Raw genomic sequence first — 22,606 nt, 5'->3', positions numbered from 1 at the left:
AAATCCGAGGCATATTTAATTTGCTTTAATGAGGCTAATTAAGTATAGATCAAGGTGATTCATTAGGGGTTTTGTTTAACGTTTATATTTTTGCTTCTACATTTGAAGTAGGAATAATATCATATAGCCTTCCATTTTTCATTTCAGAATAATACCTGTAGTTAACTTTCAGCTTTTCTAGTTTTCTTCAATTACTACTATGACTATTGCCAAGAATTAGTTTTCTGACTCTGAAACTGCTTGGTATCTTAACTGCAGTCACTGAATATTTGGATTAGAAAACTTTTCTGTGATGCCATTTATTTATCCATAATAAACATGTCACCTTAAAATGAGGTTGTTAAAAATTCTGTTGTTAGAAAATAAGCTCCAAGTAGCCCCATATGCTGCTGCTATAATTTGAATGTCCTCTCCCAAACTCATGCTGAGATTTAATTGATATTGTGACACTACTAAAAGGTAGATTGTTAAAAGGTGGGTTGCTAAAAGGTGATTAGGCCATTAGACAATACTTTCATGAATGGAATAATGCTGTTATTATAGGAGTGGGTTAGTAATTGAGAGAGTAGGTTCTGATAAAAAGGGATGAATTCAAGTAGTCTTCCCACTCTTCCTCTTGTCCTCTCTTGCTCCTTCTGTTTTCCACTATGGGATCATGCACCACAAAGGTCCTGACCAGATGCTGATACTGTGCTCCAAGAATTCCCAGCCTTAAGAATCATGACCAAAGAAATTTCTGTTCATTATAAATTACTCAGTCTCAGGTAATATCAGCAAAACACAGACTAAGACAGTCAGCGATCTTTCAAAAGTTACTCTAGTTAGTATTTTCATATGATAAATATAAATTTGTAAAAATATAAAGTGTGTAAGAATTAAGAGTTACCATAGTACTAGTTACTATTTTAAATTGTAATAAATAAATTTCTTTGCCTAATTTAATGTTAATTAATAAACAAATATAAATATAGGCATTTATATGTTCATGTATGTGTAAAAACATGGAGTCAGGCATGCTCTCATTACATCATGATAGCAATGGAAAATGAATATCTAAATAAATATTTATTTAGTCATTTATTTATGCCCCATTACTTTAAAAAAAAAAATTGAGGCAGCTGAGATAGTTTAACTTAAAGATATTTTATGTCAAGCCCAGCAGGAGCTTACAGCTATAATCCCAGTGACTCAGGAGGCTGAAGCAGGAGGATCTCAAGTTTGAGGCCAGCCTAGGCAAGCAAGTTAGTGAGATACTGTTGCAAAATAAAAAATACAAAGCACTGGGGATGCAGCTCCGTGGTCAAGCACCCCTAGGTTCAATCCCCAAACCCCAGTACCAAACCAAACCAAACCAAACCAAACCAAAAAACACTCAATAGGTATCAAAAGAGATTAATAACATCTCCCCCTCTTTAATCAACATAAACAACAAGTTGACTTAATGGCTACTACTCAAAAGTATGTGTATTTCTGACTGAAGTGAGATCAAATCTTAAAGTAGTTTTAATTTGCATTTCTCTACTTATTAGAAATGTTGAACATTTTTTCATATTTTTGTTAATTAATTATATATCTTCTTCTGAGAAGTGTCTGTTCAGTTCCTTAGCCCATTTATTGATTGTGTTATTTGTTTGTCTGGTATTAAGTATTTTGAGTTATTTATATATCCTAGAGATTAGTGCTCTATCTAATGTACATGTGGTAAAAATTTGCTCCCATTTTGTAGCCTCTCTCTTCACCTCACTGATTGTTTATTTTGCTGAGAAGAAGCTTTTTAGTTTGAATCCACCTCATTTATTGATTCTTTATTTTATTTCTTGTGCTTTAGTAGTCTTGTTAAAGAAATCGGGGCCTAATCTGACATGGCAAAGATTTGGGCCTACTTTTTCTTCTATTAGGTGCAGGGTCTCTGGTCTAATTACTAGGTCCTTGATCCACTTTGAGTTGAGTTTTGTGCAGGGGGAAAGATAGGAGCTTAATTTCATTTTATTATATATGAACTTCAATTTTCCCAGCATCATTTGTTAAAGAGGCTATCTTTTTACCAATATATGTTTTTGGCCCCTTTGTCTAATAAGAGATAACTGTATTTATGTGGATTTGTCTCTGTGTCCTCTATTCTCTACCATTGATCTGTAAGTCTATTTTGGTGCCAATACCATGCCATTTTTGTTACTATTGCTCTATAGTATAGTATAAGGTTTGGTAATAGCAGTTATCAAAAATACAAGCAACAATAAGTGTTGACAAGGATGTGGGGGAAAAGGCACATTCTTACATTGCTGGTGGGACTGCAAATTGGTGTAACCAATATGAAAAGCAGTATGGGGATTCCTCAGAAAACTTGAAATGGAACCACCATTTGACCCAGCTATTCCACTCCTTGGTCTATACCCAAAGGACTTAAAAATAGCATACTACAGTGACACAGCCACATTAATGTTTATAGCAGCACAATTCACAATAGCTAAACTGTGGCATCAACCTAGATGCCCTTATATAGATGAATGGATAAAGAAACTGTGGTATATATACACAATGGAATAATACTCATCATTAAAAGAGAATAAACAATGGCATTTGCAGATAAATGGATGGATTTGAAGAATATAATGCTAACTGAAATTAGCCAATCACAAAAAAATAAAGGCCGAATGTTTTCTCTGATATGTGGATGCTGATCACATAGGGGTTGGGGGAAAGAGAGGAACTTTGGATAGGGCAAAGGGGAGGAAGGGGAAGGGAGGGGGCAAGGGGGTAGGAAAGATGGTGGAATGAGGTAGGCATCATTACCCTAAGTATGGGTATGAAGACATGAATGTCTTCATGTACAACTTGAAGAATACTTCATGTACAACCAGAGAAATGAAAATTTGTGCTCCATTTGTGTACTATGAATTGAAATGCATTCTGCTGTCATGTATAATTAGAACAAATAAATAAATATTTTTAAAAATCCAGGAAAAGCGACACTATATCTTCTATGCCCCTTCCCACCAACCACCACCTCCCCCTACACACACACCCCTATATACTGTTTTAGTCCATTTGGAATGATGAATAAAATATAAAAATATCAGACTGGGTGGATTATTAAAAAAATTATTTTCACTGTTTTGGAGCTGAGAAGTTTAGGATCAAAGCACAGGCACATTCACTATTGAATGAGAGCCCATTTCCTTGTTCAAATATTATGGTTTGGATATGGGATGTCCTCCAAAAGCTCCTATGCTAATGCATGACAGGAAATGATTAGATTATGTGTGTTGTGACAAAACTGGTTGATAGGCCTGTTTGATGGATTCATAATTTGAATGTATTACTGGGTGGTAACTCTGGTGTGGCTGGAGGAAGTGAAGTGAATCATTGGGATGTGTTTTGAGGATTTTCTATTTTGCTACTGCCTCCTCATGCTGGTTGTCTGTTTGGTGGCTGCCATGAGCCAAGGAGCTCTCCTTTCTAGGTGCTTCTGCCATATTTAGCCTCAACTTGGGCCCAGAGCAAGGGAGGCAGTCAACCATGAAATGAACCTGTGAAACCATGAGCCAAAATAAACTTTTCCTGCTCTAAAAAAAAAAAACTATGTGTACTTCGTTAGCAATGAATTTCTTTGGAAATTCTCCACTACTGTGGTAAATCAGAATGCTCATTCACCTTTACACAAGAATCAGAAAATAACATTTCACACTAAAATTTCTGTGCTAATAGTTGCCATAAAGCATGGTGATAAAAATTGGTTGAGCTTGTAATCATCAGTGAATTTATAGGCAAAAATAAATGTTAATTGTAAATTCAGGAGGATTTTCAAATGATGGTTTCTTTTTCTCCCAACTTCTTAAGGGAAATAGAAGTTTTAATTTTAACTTGTTTATAGAGATATAAATTTTAAATTAAAAAATGGTGGGGGAATGTTTCTGCTTTCATATCTTCCTTTCCCCTGGAATCCTTTTCTTCTCCTTTCTTCCCTTACTTGGTACTTACATAAAATTAAAAAAAAATTTTTTTATATCTTCCTTATTTAAAATAGAAAAGGGAAAAAGAAAAAGAATTTGCCATAAAGTTATTATTACTATTATTTTTTCGGTACCAGGGATTGAACTCAGGACACTTAACCACTAAGCCCTATCCTTCACTCTTTTTATTTTTTTGAGACAGGGTCTCGCTAAATTGCTTAGGGCCTCACTAAGTTGCTGAGGCTGGTTTTAAATTTGCAATCTTCCTGCCTCAGCCTCCTAAGCCACTGAGATACAGGCATGCACCACTTTGCCTAGCTAAATAAAGTATATTTTTCTAACTGGAATTCAAAAGAACGGTTCACTGGATATTTATTCTAAGAAGTCTAAGGACTGAGGTAGTTCAATTTTACTTCAAATTCACTGCTGACATAATTTTAAAATTCAATTAATGTTTACCTCATATTCTTTATGGAGTAATTCAAGTCTAGTTTTCCGAAGGTGCTTCCTCACTGTATGAGTTAGCATAGGTTCACTTTCACTTGTTCCTCCTATAAGGAAAAAAAAAAAAAAGAAAAAGTCCTTTTTTAAAAAAATTCTGATTTTGGCAAAATGAAAATGAACCTTTTTCTTATTTTATATAGTTCACCAGTTTAATATCTACATTTTCTCTTTCACACCAATTTTGGGCTGCCATCTAGGCCTATTCTCTATCTTAATTCTGGGAAAAACAAATAATCAAATAACACCATAATAAATGCCTTCAGTAAAATATCATATTGTGTTTGTTTATCTATATGTCATACTAGAAAAAACTCAGTAGGGAAAAGGACCAGGTGTTATTAATTTTCACATTTGGACTACTGAAAACCTGAAAGCTAGTCAACTGTTAAATAATAATAAAACCAATTACTATACTTTAATCAACGATTAAATATATGTATGTATAAATAATTATAACCAAGGTATTCAAACATGCTTGGTTACTGGTAACACAACTGAAAAAATTAATGCATATTTTTCACTGATTCTAATAATGTACTTACAATGGATTATGAGTCACAGCATTAATTATATGCATGACTTGTTAGAAATATATACAATATGAATTCTCAGAGTTTTTCATTTCTGCTGTGGTTACCATCCTTGCTTTTTAGTGTCATGATAGTGAAGGCATTTTACAGATGTTCTTTTTCAAGACATCTATTAAATCAATGGTGGATCAACTATTTTACTTGAGAAAATTTACAGACTATCACTGAGATATGAATGAATGAAGGAAGGAGGAGGCCTGTGTAGAAAAGCTGAGGGTTAAAAACATTCAGATTATTTTAATTATCAAAACTCATATTCTGGGTCTGTAGTTCAGTGGCAGAGCACTTCCCTAGCATGTGTGAGGCACTGGATTGGATCCTTAGCACTACATAAAAATGAAAAAAATGAAGGCATTCTGTCTGTCTACAACTACAAAAAAATTTAAAAAACACAACTTATATTCTGTAAGAAAAGACCTGATTCCTCGGTGAAGTTCAATAGGTAAATACATAGAGAAGGAAAAATTTAACCCCACAAAATGCTACACAGCAGAGAATTAGTCATCTGCCATGTTTTATAAGGTAGGAAAGAAATCTTGGAGCCAACTTTGATTCTTTCTTTGGATCTTTATTGCCAAAGTCCTACCAGTTCTTCTCTTGCTGTCCAGCATATATATCTTCCTTTCCATTTTCACTGTAAAAATCTTATTTAAAGTCAATTTTCCCTAACTTAGGACTATTACAATGACTTAAGCTTTCTGAAAAATGCTTTCTAGATGTGGATAATTATAGATTGACTTTAAATGTTTCCTAAAGCAAACAAAAATTATTTTAATTTTTATTATTTAAAAGAAATAACATATATGGGGAAAAAAAACTACCAAACACCAAAAGGCCCTTTAAATTATTTCTCTCTCTTCTCTTCTCTTTCACACTCTCTCTTTTTCTCTTTCTCCCTACTTCTCCTTCCTTCCTATTTTAATGGGGACTGAACTCAGGGGTGTTTTGCCCTCTTCACCCTTCTTCCCACCCATAGAAAGGGTCCCTGATTTAGCTGTCATTTGAGTTCCTCTACACTAGTCTCAATTTACCTTTTCAATCTTATTTCACTAGTCAGATCCAAACTAAATTACTGATCATTTCCCAAAACAGGCTTATATTGTTCATGTCACTGCATGAAATGCTCTCTTATGCCTCACTTAATTTTTAATAGTTAAAATTTTACACATCCTTAAATGTCCAACTACTTCATGAAGCCTTCTTCAATGTTGCTAACTGAATGTTCCTGCCAAAACTCTTCAGGCCTTATATTATTTTTTGGACCTTAGCATCTGCTTTGCTGCTTTAAATGGTTAATATTTTGGTCCACATGCACAGTCTTTACTGATAAGTCCCATGAAGCTCCAAGAGTTATTTCTCCTAGCATCTCTCATAGTACTTTTTGCCCTTCAGTTGCTCCACATATACATTATACAAATTACTAATTAATCTAGTATGATGTTGGCTAAATAACACCACTGAAAACTATTTCAATCTTCTCCCAAATATACATAACTTGGAAAACATTTCAAATCTATTCCTCGGTGTATAAAATAGGTCCTTACCGATAATCTCCTTGCAAGGATTTTCAGGAGTAATAGGGACTCGGCAAGCTGGACACTGGCTATTATTCTTCAACCACAAATCAATACAAATAGAACAAAACACATGGTTGTTGATGCAAATGACAGGCTGGCGTACCTTTGAAAAAAGAGACATTACTTTTAGTATAGGCAACAGTCATAACTAGATTCCCAATATAGTTTAGTGCAGAGCAAACAAATTACTTCTTTAGAGTACAGAACAGTGAGTGTTTAGCAGGGAATATCTAGGACTTCAAAATGCTGATTATCTTGACCATATCATTTCTTATATATGCATAACAGATGCTAGCTAAAATAGTTGGTTATAGCAGCTGAAATTCTTGACATATTTATGAGATGCATTATTCTATATTTAACCATATTCATGGTAAGACAAAAAAAAAATGAATATTTTTTGTTTTTTGGTTCCAATAAGGTTAGGACATTTTTTCCTCAGACTATTTTATTTTACACGTGTATTTACACGAAATACTCAAATTTCTGACTCCATTTAAATGTGGACAAATAACAATACCTTACATTTACATAGTCATATTTTATGAAGGGCTTCCACGCGTACATTCTGTCTCTTTCTGTCTTTTACAAACCACAGCTGTATGAACTAAATATAGTAAATATATGTTACAAGTAAGGAAGACAAAGTATGAAGAAATTAGGTAGCTTGTGCTGAGTTACTGGAGTGTTTTGAATGTTGCAGTTTTGTCAAAGGAAAAAGAGAAAAGAAGAGTATATTCTTGCAACAGATGGCTGCTTTTTGTGTGCCACTTCCTTTTCTCTAGTAATGAACTGTATATAGCCTTATACACGATGGAGCAGGACATTCTAAACCAACTCGGGTCCAGAATGCTGCCTGTTCTAGAACCATTTTCTTACTCAAATAAACTTTGTTAACTCAAATAAACTTTTTTTTTTTTTAAAAATCAGTGATCTTTGAGCATCATTTTACTCACTTTTTTTTTAAGAAAGAGAGAGAAGAGAGAGAGAGAATTTTTTAATATTTATTTTTCAGTTTTCGGTGGACACACATCTTTATTTTATGTGGTGCTGAGGATGGAACCCAGTGCCCCCGTGTTACCGCTTGAGCCACATCCCTTTTTTAACTTTACTCATATCAGATTTTTCTTTACCAGTCTCATTCATCCCTAAATTGCTGGTACCTATAAGTTAGATAAGTACTTAGTAGGTACTCAATAAAGATTGGTTTAATTGATTTATTTAATGAATTAATTACTATTAAGGCAGTAATTTTATTAGTTGATGAACTCACCACAAGGGAATCATGACTTAATATTTTTCAAATAGCATTAATTTAACAATAAAAACAAAAACAGCACAGAAAGACTTAGGCTTTCATTTGATCAACATGATATTTCCACTATAGGATTCAAAATATTCTGCAGCCATTTTCAATATTTTCCTGTTCTAATATTAACAATACCAGTAATAAGGCCTTCTGTACTGGGGAGGAGACTAGAAGATCAAGGGAAAGCAGAATTAGAGGGAGAATGAAGATAGAGTGTTACCACAAACCACTTTCCTTGTGCCTCTGTGTCTGCCCTAAAAGACTACTGAGTATTTATTCATTTGGAATGGGTCTACACAGCCAAAACAAAATCACGGGCAGGCAGGTAATCATTTTAGTCTCATTGCAAAGATCTGTCTGGTTTCAGTCTGGCTTTCCAAATCTCTTGCTACTCCCTTGATTATAAACGCTAATCCAAGAAAACTAAATAGAGAAGATTATTAAAGATGAATTTAAACTTGCTCTTGCAGAAATCTAACTAATTCATTCAATTCAAAGGGTTTGAAAAGATTCCTTTAAAAACAACAAACAAACAAACAAACCATGAAGTACCATGTCTAAAACTCTTGTTTCGAAAATGCTCCTAGCAGCAGCCACGCATAAAATCTGTGAGGCATTCTCTGGTTAATATGAAGTGGCTGGCAAATCTGAACTTTGGTTGCATTTTTTTTTCCTTAAAAATTCAGGTGATTTTAAAGTCTACATTATAATATGTTCATGCATGTTTTAGTTTCATTTGCATATCATGAAATTTTCTGGAAATACAAAAGCCCAAACTAAATACCAGGAAGGTAATGTCATATCTATTCTGTCACCCTTCCTGGACCTATAATATTCCTAGTAGTACCTATAATATTCCTAGTAGTACCCTATATTATTCCTAGTAGTACCTTATTCCCCCCAAATTACGAAGCTCAGTTAAGGAAGAAAGAGTTATCTCCTTGAACTGGTAGCTGCTTTTATAATGGTGACTTAATTTATTTTTATGTCATAAACTCATCTAAAAATGGATGAAATCCGATGTTTAAGATATAAAATTACACATTATAAAAAGGGCTTTAAAATGCTATTCCATACGAGAAATATGTTTAAAAGCAATCAGTATTTTTATATGTATTTGTTCCCCTCAAAAATTCCAGTGGCTCACCAATCTTAAAAATGGTTTTAAGCCCCTCAGTGGTTGGTGTTATCATTTACTAAGGTTCCAAAGATGAAGGAGCAAATTTCACACATGGTAAAAATCAAGAATTCGGTTTCAGTCATGTGAAATTTGTGATGCCAACCCCATACTTTAGTGCATAAGTCTCAGCTGGGTGTGATGATGCATGCCTGTAATCCCAGAAGCTCAGGAGGCTGAGGCAGGAGGATCAAGAGTTCAAAGTCACCTTAGCAATGGTGAGGCACTAAGTAACTCAGTGAAACCCTGTCTCTAAATAAAATACAAAATATGGCTGGGAATGTGGCTCAGTGGTCAAATGCCCCTGAGTTCAATCCCCTGTACACCCCCCAACCTGAAAAAAAAAATTAAGTGCATAAGTTTAGTCTTGCCTTGGTAAGTTTTGAGAGTCAATGGTATAAAAGATAATGGCATTTAAAGTCACTGGAGCAGGTGCCCAATATAGACAAAACAGCAGGGATGGGAGGCATTTCACTAACTAGAGAAAAAGGAGGAATAAGGAGCAAAAGAAACTGGGAGAAGGGGACCCTGTCATATCAGAAACAGAAAACAGTATCATAGAAGTTAAGAGAAGAATGTGTTAAGAGGGAGACAGTGTCCAAATATGTAAATATTGATGAGATATTGAGTTTGATGTGAACTGAGATGAGACTATAGGATTTAACTGCATGGAAGTCACTGTGACCTGTTACTAAAAAGCCCTGTTTCAGCAACTGGTGGGGATGGAAATCTGGATGTTAAGAGACAATGATAAGATGGATATAGACAAGTCTTTCATATTCTGATGCAAAGGAAAGAGCAAACTAATTCATTAGACCACAGTCAGGAAAGTCAAAGGGAATGATACAGTAAAAAGGGAATATCAGTAGTGAAGGGGAGGAGTCTTGAAGTGGAGACAGAAAAATTTCTGTGTAAAGGAGAATGGAATTCAAAGCACAAGAGGAGATTTTGTCTTTTTAGGAGTGAGCTACTGTCTTGCTTTTTAACAGAAGGGAAAGCAGGAAGTGTGAGAACAAATAGTAAGGGACTAAAGATCTGTTAATGGGAAAGACAAGGGAATTTATTCATATTCCAACTGTCCCAGTTGCTTATATTTTGTCATTAAATGTGAAGTGAGGATATCAGCTGAATGTGAGAAGGGAAATAGGATATAGATTTGAAAAAAAAAAAAAAGAATAAAGCAGTTATTTTGAAAATGATAAAGTTTTTAGAGACATGTAGCAGGACTTCTTTACATTGTTGAGTTCCTATTTAAGGTCTGTGGTTTTGAATGCAAAGTAAGACTAATTAGCACAGGTGTTTATTTTTCTTAGCAATATTTAGCTGCTTAGTTCAGGCAGGAAATTAGGTAATTAGTTCAGTTTACCCAGAGTTGAGATTTTGCCAAGGAGAAAGGGAGAGAAAAAGGACTAATAATAATAGATGACCACAAATAATAAGTGAAATGAGTACTTAAGTGGTAATGATGATAGTGAAAAGTGATAGAGTTAATGGATACATTTCAATAAGGCTGGAGTAATGCTGGAGAGTATAATGGAAACAGAATCAGAGAGTAAAATGCATACAGTCAAGATACTGAGGTGGCACAATTACTTTTCCTAACATTTTTCCCAGGCCATCTTATCTGATATTCATGCATGCCTGCCCCTCCCTCCCTCCCTCCTCTCCTCCCCCCTCTTGTTTTTCTTAATCTCATGTGCCACATGACATTAATATCAGCTTTATGTAACAACTCAACTTCTCTATAAGTGGACCTTGATAAGAAACAGAGCTTAGGCTTCTACAAACAAACCTGGAGACAACTCCAGCTCTCTCATTTACTGAGTTATGCTATCTTGGGTAAGCACTTGTATTATTCTGAGCATCAATTTTTGCCTCTGAAAATTAGGTACCCTGTTCATTTAGGTGTGGTTTAAAAATAAATAATGGATGGTAGCCCAGATACTTTCACACAGCAATCCCTCCTCCCTGAATACAGACAAAATAGCAAGTCTATTAACTATATAACTCAGGAGCCAAATCATTATGAGGATCCTACAGCTGCCTCCACCATTACATGTTCAAAATAAACCTTGATCTCCTCCACACACTCTTCTTCCTGCACCTGCACTACTTCCTAAGTTGATGGCATCACCACTTTTTTACTTGGGCTAAAAAAGAGCTGCCTTTTACTAACCTCTTTTACCTATCCTCATTATCCAATTGGTCACCAAATTCTGTATGATATATTAGGTGTAAGAAGTTATACATTCTTAAGTTTCACCAATATTTTATGTACCACTAAGAGAAAAGAATGAAAAACATTGCCGATTACAATTACAAGATACAATCACTCACTTGTAAGATGCAACTAGATTTCAGATATGTTAGAATAAGAGGAAAATGTACACCTCAGAATAGCGGTTGCATGGCAAATTTATACCCAAACGTTCTTCACCCCAATAATGAGTTTAGGTTCTCATTCTTTTTTACCTGATCTAAAACAATGATCTTCTCCCACAAATGTTCACGTCTGTCCACCTTTCACACTGATTCCAGAGCTACCTTTCTAAGTATAAATCAATAGCTTTCACTGCTCTCTAGCAAGATAGCAATGAGTTTTCCCTACTTATAATATTAAGTATAGCATATGAAGAATATATCTAGTTCTTAAAAAGACATTTCCCTTGATCTGCCATTTCAGTATTTGATATAAGGTACATTTCAACAACACAGATCTACTTGATGTTCACAAAAATAGACAGTAGAGGCTCCTATTTATGGAACTCTCCTTTTTTAGCTTGTTATGTCTTATTGGCCTCTCCATCCTCCCGAGAAAACCAAAATAAAATCCCTCTCACTTTTTAAATATAAATCAAATGATAACTCCTCTGCAAAGCCTTCACTAATGATTTTTAGGATTAACCATAACTACAGTTTAGAAAAGTGTCCCCCAAAAGGTCCATATGTTAAAAGTTTGGTCACCAGTCTGGAAATACTGGAAGGTGCTAAAACCTTTAAGAAGTAGGCACTAGGGGGAATTAGATCACTTTAATGGGACCTGAAGGAGAAATTGGGACCCCAGACCCTTCTTCTCTCTCTGCTTCCCAACTGCTATTAGGAGTGCAGCTTGCTCCACTAAGCACAACATACAATATGTTGCCTTGCCCAAGCAACACAGCCAACCAACCATGAACAGAAACTTCCATAACTATACACCAAAATAAACCCTCCCTCCTTTTAAGAAGATTATCTCACATATTTTGTTACAGTAATGGAAAGCTGACTAACACATAAAGTCAGTACCAAATGTGGGTTCATTGCTGTGACTATATATGTTGATGATGTGGTTCAGAAATCTTTGGAACTGGTTTGTATAAGGAGTTTGGAAAAGTTTGAAGGAGCAGGCTAGAAAAAGCATAGAAAGCTGTAAGTGAAGCTTACTGTGAGATTCAGAAGACCAGAATGCTGATAGAAATGTACAAGTAAAGAACTGTGATAGTAAAGGTTATGCTTATGAGCTTTCAGAGAGAAATAAAAACTTTATTAGGAATTGGACTAAAGGCTACTTTTTTTACTTTGTAGCAAAGAATTTGGCTATACTGTGTATGTACAGACTTTGTAGGAGGTGGAGTTTAAAGATGATGGTGTAGACGTGCTCAATGGTTCATGCCTGTAATCCCAGCGGTTTCAGAGGCTAAGGCAAGAGGATCATGACTTCAAAGCCAACCTCAATGTAATTCATCACATCAACAGACTTAAAGATAAGACTCTCATGATCATCTCAATACATGCAGAAAAAGCATTCAACGAAATACAGCAGCCCTTCATGTTCAAAACACTAGAAAAACTAGGGATAACAGGAACATATCTCAACATTGTAAAAGCTATCTATGCTAGGCCCCACCACAACATCATTCTAAATGGAGAAAAAGTGAAAGCATTCCCTCTAAAATCTGGAACAAGACAGGGATGCCCTCTTTCACCACTTCTATTTAACATAGTTCTTGAAACTCTAGCCAGAGCAATTAGACAGATGAAAGAAATTAAAAGGATACAGATAGGAAAGAAGAGCTCAAACTATCACTATCTGCCGATGACATGATTCTACACCTAGAGGATCCAAAAAAAAAAAAAAAAAATGCCACCCAAAACTTCTAGAACTAATAAATAAATTCAGCAAAATAGCAGGATATAAAACCAATACCCATAAATCAAAGGCATTTGTGTACATCAGTGACAAATCCTCTGAAAGAGAAACTAGGAAAACCACCCCATTTACAATAGCCTCAAAAAAATGCAAATACTTTGGAGTCAATGCAAGAGTGAAAGACCTCTACAATAAAAAACTATAGAACGCTAAAGAAAGAAATTAAAGAAGATCTTAGAAGATAGAAAAGTCTCCCTTGTTCTTTGATAGGCAGAATTAATATTGTCAAAATGACCATACTACCAAAAGATTTTGATTTAATGCAATCCCAATGACATTCCTCATAGAAACAGAAAAAAACAGTCATGAAATTCACCTGGAAAAATAAGAGACCCAGAATAGGCAAAGCAATCCTTAGCCGAAGAGTGAAGTGGGTAGCATCACTATAACAGACCTTAAGCTATACTACAGAGCAATAGTAACAAAAAGGGCATGGTATTAGCACCAAAATAGACCTATAGATCAATGGTACAGAATAAAAAACACAGAGACAAACCCACATAAATACAGTTATCTCATATTAGACAAAGGCGTCAAAAACATATATTGGAGAAAACATAGCCTCTTCAACAAATGGTGCTGGGAAAACTGGAAATCCATATATAGAAAATGAAATTAAGTACCTATCTCTCCCCTGCACAAAACTCAACTCAATGTGGATCAAGGACCTAGGAATCAGACCCAGACCCTGCACCTAATAGAAGAAAAAGTAGGCCCAAATCTTTGTCATGTTAGATTAGGCCCTAATTTCCTTAACAAGACTACTAAAGCGCAAGAAATAAAGAATCAAAAAACGAGGTGGGTTCAAACTAAAAGCTTCTTCTCAGAAAAAGGAACAATGGGTGAGGTGAATAGAGAGCCTACAGAATGGGAGCAAATTTTTACCACATGCACGTCAGAAAGAGCACTAATCTCTAGCATATATAAAGAACTCAAAAATCTTAACACCAAAAAAAAAAAAAAAACAAATAACTCAATCAATAAACGGGCCAAGAAACTGAACAGACCCTTCTCAGAAGTTGATATATAATCAATCGACAAACATATTAAAAAATAGTCAATCTCTAGCAATTAGAGAAATGCAAATCAAACTACTCTAAGATTTAATCTCACTCCAGTCAGAATGATAGCTATTAAGAGTACAAACAATAAGTGTTGGCGAGGATGTGAGGGGAAAGGCATACTCATACATTGCTGGTAGGACTGCAAACTAGTGCAGCCAATATGGAGAACAGTATGGGGATTCCTCAGAAAACTTTGAATGGAACCACCATTTGATCCAGCTATCCCACACCGTGGTCTAAACCCAAAGGACGTAAAAATACTATAGGGGCTGGGGTTGTGGCTCAGTGGCAGAGCACTTGCCTAGCAATGTGTAAGGCACTGGCTTCAATCCTCAGCACCACATATAAATAAATAAATAAATAAATAATAAAGGTACATCAACAACTAAAAAATATTAAGAAAAAAACCAGCATACTACAGTGACAGAGCCACATCAATCAAGTTTATAGCAGCACAATTCACAGTAGCTAAGTTGTGGAACCAACCTAGATGCCTTTCAGTAGATGAATGGATAAAGAAACTGTGGTATATACACACAATGGAATATTACTCAGCACTAAAAAGGAATAAAATCATGGCATTTGCAGGTAAATGGATGGAGTTGGAGAATACTATGCTAAGTGAAGTATGCCAATCCCATAAAGCCAAAGGCCAAATGTTTTCTCTGATACGTGGATGCTAATTCATAATGGGGATGGAGAGGGGAGCATGAGAGGAATGGAGGAACTTTAGATAGGGCAAGTGGGGGGAGAGAAAGGGAGGGGGTAGGAAAGATGGTGGAATGAGGTGGACATCATTAACTTAAGTATGGGTATGAAGACACAAATGGTATGACTCTACTTTGTGAACAACCAGAGATATGAAAAATTGTGTTCTATATGTGTACTATGTATTAAAATGCAATCTGCTGCTATGAATAACAAATTAGAATAAATACAATTTTTTTAAAAAGCCAGCATCAGCAAAAAAGCAAGATGCTAAGCAACTCAGTGAGACCCTGTCTCTAAGTAAAATACAAAATAGGGCTGAGGATGTGACTCAGTGGACGAATGCCCCTGAGTTCAAACCCCAGTAACCCCCCCCCCCCAAAAGATGATGGTCTAGTTTATTTGGCAGAGGAAATTTTTAAGGCAGTACAGCATTCAGGCGGCAGCATAGGTGTTACCATCTGCTTTTAGGCAAATATCGTGGGAATCAAGAGGAAAGAACAGAACCAAAGAATTTGGAAGATGTAGTTTGCCCAGAAAAAGAGCACTTTTAAAGGTGCTGCCAAGTAAGGTACAGTTGCTAAAAGATAAACACCATTAAAAAGTAGTCCAGTATTTCACACTGAGAATATGAAAGATACCATGAAGGCATCTCAGGCATCAGCAAGATGCCACCCATCATGGGCTAAAAGGCATAAATGTGCAAACTTGTTTCAACGACTCTTAAGAGGGTTAGGGTGCCCTGCTCACACAGAGCCACCTATAGAATTGTTTTACCAGAATTTGTTTCCCCTTTTTCAGCTGTCAAAGCACTCTGACACTACTGCAGCTGTGTTTGAAGCAGCAACAAATCCTAGCATCATCCAAATGATATTAGTTTTTTAGGTATGCAGAATTTAAGAGTAAGCATGTCTGTAGAGGATTCTACAAAGATTTCAAAGGAAAGCCTAGGAAGCCAGGCAGTGTTTTAGCCCCATACACGTAGGACCTGAAAGGGAGATGTGTGAAGCTGCAATAATGATCCTGGAAAATTAGAGATGCCAGGAACAAGAAATACCTGCCCAGGAAAGCTATAGGCAGTGAGCAGAACCAGCCCAAGAGAATGATTATATGGGCTACACCCAGCAAGGTCATAAGAACTGGGCTGCCCAAGCCTTTTGGAGCTCATACTCTACCATAGTGTGCCCAGAATGTCAGACGTGGACAATTAGGACTTAATGTGAAATATGGAGCATTAGAACTTTACTAGGTTTTGTGTCGCTTTAATCAAATCCTTCCTTTCTATGACCCTATTCCTTGCTTTTGGAATGGTAGTGTTCCCCATGCCATTGTATCTTGGAAGTATGCAATCTTTAATTTTTTTTTTTCTTTAGAGGGGCTCATAGATGAGTCTGCCTTGAGCTTAGGAGGAGACTTTGGATTTGAAAGGTTTGGAACATTTAAGTAACGCTGTAACAATTAAGATTCTGGAGACTCTTAGAGATAGGTTGAATGCATTTTACACTGAGACAGACATGCACCTTGGGAACCAAGGATGGAATGCTACAGTTTGGATCATGCATAGCTCCCAAATACCCACATATTAAAGGCTTAGTCCCAAGCCCATAGTGCTACTGGGAGGTGGCAAAACCTATAGGAGGTGGGATGCAGTGAAAGGAAGTTAGTTCAGTAGGATAATGCCCTTGAAAGGGATATTGGGACCCCAGCTCTTCCTCCTTCTCTCTTTGCTTACTGGATGCCATGGGGTTAGCAACTTCCTCTATCATAAGCTTCTCTCATGATGTACTGTGCTGCCTGTCATAGGTTCAAAGCAACGAGGCCAGTCATAGACTGAATTCTCTAAAACTGTAGGAGCAAAATAAGTTTTTCTTACTTATAAGTTTATTATTTCAGGTATTTTGTCATAGTAACAGAAAGAAGCTAATATAACTGTGTCTAATAGGGTACTCACTAACTTACTTAATGTTTCCTTCTTTCTGCATTGTGCCTTGCTTAGAAAATTGTTTATATTCTGCCTTCCCCACTAGATTTCAGACTCCTCGGGGACAGTGGCAATGTCCTACTCTATCTACATGGAGCATCTGGTACAATGCTTTGCAAACTGTAAGACTAATAAAAGTGAATTATGATGTACTAAAATGAAAAGCTAAGATAATATTCCCAAAAAATATCCCAAGAAGCAAAAAAATCAATGGCCACTGATAAACTGTGCAAAGAGAAGGGAGTTTAATTTCTCCATTTAACATGCTAAAATGATACAGAAGAACAACCATAGACAAGACTAGTTGGCTCTGTATACTATAGGCCATTAACAATGTCACTCATAAGATAATCATTTGCACTGTTGGATACCTAGTATTATCACTGTCATTGTGCTGGATTTTTGAAACAGTTTACTAGTTGATTTCCTTGCATGGGGTATTTATCATATGATGATTTCTAGACAATGGTATAAATTTAGCTTAGAACTGAAAGAAAGCATAATGAACTATTAAAACAAGTTACTAGTCATTTATTTGACTGTAGCTTGCATAGCAAAATACAAAGAATGTATCCCTCCCTTAATTCTCCTCCAATAAAATACTCTCAATTGAAATAATCATTATATCTATCCAATTTACTCTTAAATGGGATCTGTGGGAAAAAACTGTTAGGAAATAAAAATGCAAGACCACATTTCATTTTTATTTATACCTGCATGCAAGTGACATATATAATCCCAAATTCATCTAGAGAAAGCATGTTGAAATGATATTTTAAGGTAATGTTTCATAAGACTGGTGAGAAAGAAGAAGAGGAAGAGTTAAAACAGCAAGGTATAAAACGTGGACTCTTCACACGGAAGTGGACCAGAGGGTGCTGTCCTTGGTGCAAAAAAAAAAAAAAAAAATTAAGCCTATAATCTGTTTTCCTATTATGTCATTTTATTTTTATATGAATATTTTCCATCTTAAGAGAGATTATGACCAAAACCTTTCTTAGAACATCAAATATACTTGGAGAAGTCACAATTAAAGCTGTTGTCGATTAATATCCATGTCATCCTAGGCTCAGCTACTAGGAATTATACAGTCATTTAAGACAGGCTTTCTCATCTTGGGCACCACTGACTAAAGAATTTTTTGTTGTAGGAGGAAGTCCTGTATATATTGTAGGATGTTTAGATAGCAGAATCCCTGGGTTTCACCAAGTAGATACCAGTAGCAGCCTCCTATGAACAATAAGAAATGTCTTCAGACATTAACAAATGTCAGAGATAGGTCAAAATCTCCCTCCACCCTACTGAGAACTATTGGTCTAGAATATCCAAATCAATCTTCCTAACAAGTTAATGGGGTTGTAAACTGAGACTTAAAGAAATAATGATTCATGTTATGATGACAGATCCTGAATTTGCATTAAGCGTTATTCCACTTTAAAATCACATACTCTTTTTAGTTAAAAAACAGTTCTTCCTTCCTTGCAGCAAGGTTCACAAACAATAATCTGAGAATAAAAAATAGGGGATATGTGCCTGAAAGAAGAGACTGTGCACTAATAAGAGATGATGAGAGTAAAGAAATTGTAGATCAGCTTGATCAACTAGTCTGGCGATTATACTTAATATCAATTCCTCTGCCCCTTTGGCATCCTTGCTAGGGAGGAGAGTCAACCTAATCTCCTGAAATACTATTGTTCTTGTCACATCTTGTTTCCCTAACAAAGACCTAGAATGATAAGGCTGTGGTGTAGCAATGACTATGGTAGGGGCCCCACTACTTTAACCCTGAGAATTTGGAAACTTCAAAATAAAGTTCCTGCATTGTTCTTGCTATGTTGTAAGAAACCTCTGGGTCTGAGCCAGAATTTATATTCTAGAACTTTAAAACCACATGAAATAAGTCAGTTAATAATACGTACTTATTGAGGTCCTCATTCCTACCTACCCTCTTTCCCCTTTCCTATCTTCATTCCTAACAGAAATGCTTTATAGATAAACTGGAATCCTATTAATAAATACCTCAGCTGTTATATACCAACCCTGATAATTATTGGGCTCTATCAACGCTTTTTGAGTTTATCTTTTTATTATACTATAAGTATCTAAAAACAATATTATCAAATGACTATATTCTTCAAACTTAATTTGGAAAAGAGAAAAAAATGTAGAACTTGTATTCCAGATGGCAAATTACTTGTGACAATAATACACAAGGCTCATAAACCCACTCTTGGGAGCTTTGAGGCAATTAGGATTCAAACATGGGCTCAATGTACTAAGGTGGATGAATGACTTACTCGCCAATCAGCAATCCCCAGTGAACAATGATAAATAAATTTTTGCAACCCAAAGTGAAGACTCCAAGTTGCATTAGATTCTTGTCCCTAGTCCTATCTTTTCAAAAATTTAAATCAACAATATGGATGAAGAGCAAAGCATGCAGTCCTTGATGAAACAGGATCTTTTTGATAGTATTCCTAGCAAAAAAGTTCATACTATTATTGGACACTGTGAGAAGCTGGAACCCCCTCATTGTAGGTAAGTCGGTTTCATTTCTGGTTACTTCAGTCAAAAAATTTGCCCTTCACACTAAGCAGAACTTTTAATACTACGGAACTAGACCAAAATAGATTTCTTTCCAAATGAAAAATACTTTATTTATTTAGTACCCCAGAAATATTATATGTGTGGAAGAATGGGTGGCACAAGCAGATTGGATTAGAAAAGTCAACAGTCACATGAAACCAGTTAAAATCCCTGTATGTACTGTGGCAATTTCCAGAAGTGCAATGGATTCAAAAAGCAACTGGAAGGAATAGTCACCAGAAAAGAATGATTTTTCTCAGTTTGAGGGCATGTTTCAATGCCCAGAATAAAAGTTAATAGTTACTGAATATTACTATGTACCAGATTTTATAACAACATTTATGTTTGATTTTATCCTTCCCAAAACATAAGGATGAGAGTTGATACTATTACCATTCCCATTTTACAGATAAGGAAACTGAGGCCAGAGAGTAATTTTTACAAGACCATATAACCGTTAAGTGGCAGAACCTAGACTAGAACCCAACTAGTCTGAAGAACTCAGTCACTCAGGCCCACACCTTTCTGCTTCCGTAACAGAAAATATGCCTGTTTACAAATTGCTAATCCTTTAATTTTTATTATCCGATTCTTATTTTAGAATAAAACTAACCACTCCTGGGTGGGAGTTGGGGAAAACCCATCTAAAGTGTTTGGTGGCATGGATGAGGTCAGGTGTTCTTGTATTCTACTGAAGACAGAAGTTCCACTACTAGAGATTCTAAGCTTTTGTTTCCTTATTAAAAAAAAAAAAAAGAGAAAACCAACCCTCATCTATCTGATAGCATTAGTGTGAGAAGTAAACAAAATAAATATATTCAAAGCACTCTATAATCTGCAAAGAACTATTCTATTTGATATCAATTTGGTTAAACACAAAAAGCATAGATTTGGTAAGTGTAAACCAGGCAACTCAATGTAATTTTAAAAGTCAGCTTACTAACAGAAACTAGGTATAGCATGTACAATGAAGAGAAAGTTACCTCCCTATATTTTTCTGGGTCAGTTTTAAGACTACGATTGGAAATTCATTCAGAATTTAACAGGTACTTCTGGGAAATTTATCAGAAATCAAATATACAGGACTGAAGCAAATAGAAAAATCACTTCCTCCTTTCACCAGCCTGGCAAGCTGGCAGTGGTGGCAAATGCCAGCTCAAACACCATCGGTGCCCAGGTCAGCCTTGATTTCTCTAATCAGAATCGATCAAGCCATCCATTAGGTCTTCTCACAGCACGTCTGCTGCTTCTCTGGCATTTCTTTCTGATTGGTATCAAGAGTTATCAGTTGCTTCCAATCCTGACTTCCTTCTACTTCCTGAACTCAGCACAATGAACCTCAAACGAGTACTGGCTGGCACTCAAATCTTTGCTTCATTAAGTTCGCAGAGTCAATTCTAAGCCTGGGGGTGTAGTCTGTCTACAGTGAGGGGAGAAATTCAACCCAGCCATGCTACAAACATCAAAAACCATTCAGGGTGGAAAAAACTCATTGTGTCAGTATCTTCCCCCTTCTTGATCCACGAGATTAAAAAAAATAAAGGTTCTTTAAAAATCCGAATGGGATGCAAAAACGAAAAAGAGAGGGGAGACCAAGGCCTGAGAACATTCAAAACTCCGTTTCTAATTCGTAAGTACTTTCTCCCAGTTTCACAAATACATTAGGCACCTACTGCATGACAAAGAGAGAGGATTCTATCTGGCCAAGGATCCCCCGTTGGAGTTAAAGGCCATCCCTCTTATTTTAAATACCACCCAGGGACATCAACTATTTACTTTTCATATTCTGACCCCGGAGCAAAGACCAACCTGGAGGCCAGAATAAGAAAAGGACCTTAAAATGGACCACATTCTCCAAAGAGCACAGCAGGCCCCGGAGCACAGACACTCTGGTTGTACAGGGGTCTCAGGAACCTGAGGTGAGGCTACGAGGAAATGTGCTTTCACGGGTCATTCTCCACTTGGGGTTGCAAAAGGGGCTAAAATGCCACAGCGGAGCAATTCCGCTGCGGCCCCTCCGAGGCCGGCGTCGGCCCCAGTGAGGCCTCAGGCCGTGGCAACAAGCGCAGTGCAGTCTCACTGCCTGGCCCCGGGACGCTGTCATCCCCCTTTACAAGGCTTCCAGATGAACCCACTAATCACCGCAAGCTCCGCTGGGCCCCGGGTCACGGCCTCCCGCCGCGTGAGGAGAACGCGGGTGAGCGTCTTCTCCCGGCGCGGCGCCTCACGCCCCATCCCCGCCCGGCATCGAGACCGCTCTCGGCGCCGTAGGGCACTTCATACCCAACCGCGTTTCGTAGCTGTGCCCGGAATCAACCTTTACCTTCCCCAAGCAAATGTGGCACGTGATGGGCAGAGTGAGAGACAATGTAACGTTCTGCACGGTCTGAGCCATGGCAGCGTTCAGAATCCCGCCAACACGGAAGTCCCGCCGACAGCGGCTCCTCACCACCACCAAGGACGCGCGAGGCCGGCTACGGCGGCCCGGCAGGGCCTGCCCGGGAGAGGAAACGAAAACGCGCTTTCGCCCGGGCTTTTTCCGTTTCATTAAAAGGTAAAGAAAAACTTCCCCCAGTTCAGGTGCTGCAAGATTCCTAAGAATGAGAAGAAAAGTGTGTTTCTACACATATCGACGATCTTGAAAATTTAAGGGCAAGTGTAATAGTAGAAGGCAGTATATGGATCAACGATTTTTAACTCCCCAGATTTTTCCCCGGGAGAGTTTTACTGGGATGGGGGAAATTGCTTGAAGATGAAACTCCTCACAATAAACTGGACGCAATCGAGACTCGAATAAAAAAGACGATATCTGTACATTTTAAGTTTCCCAAACAACTTTTCCACCCTTTTCAGTTCCTTTTCCATTCTGAAGTGATACCATGTGCTTGCTTCCAAGGGGGCATGATAATTTGCTTTAAAAACAGTAATTTTTCTCCTTATCTTCTGTATCCAGAAATAATCTGGATAC

General features: G+C 36.8%; 1 protein-coding gene across 1 annotated transcript in view; it reads right to left on the bottom strand.

Moving 5' to 3' along the window:
* Positions 1-22,062, bottom strand: part of Obi1 (ORC ubiquitin ligase 1) — a 46,133-nt gene extending 24,071 nt beyond the window's left edge. Inside the window, exons 1-3 of the mRNA XM_076872334.1 lie at positions 21,962-22,062; positions 6,592-6,727; positions 4,413-4,504 (exon numbers count right to left, since the gene is read on the bottom strand). Coding sequence (XP_076728449.1) covers positions 4,413-4,504; positions 6,592-6,727; positions 21,962-22,033 — 300 coding nt within the window. The 5' untranslated portion in view covers positions 22,034-22,062. The remainder of the gene's footprint in view (positions 1-4,412; positions 4,505-6,591; positions 6,728-21,961) is intronic.
* Between the last annotated feature and the right edge of the window lie 544 nt (positions 22,063-22,606).

Source organism: Callospermophilus lateralis, chromosome 12 (assembly GCF_048772815.1).
Source record: "Callospermophilus lateralis isolate mCalLat2 chromosome 12, mCalLat2.hap1, whole genome shotgun sequence".
In the NCBI taxonomy this organism is placed as follows: domain Eukaryota; kingdom Metazoa; phylum Chordata; class Mammalia; order Rodentia; family Sciuridae; genus Callospermophilus; species Callospermophilus lateralis.
Note: the sequence above shows the minus strand (reverse complement) of the source record. Positions and strands in the feature narration are given on the sequence as shown.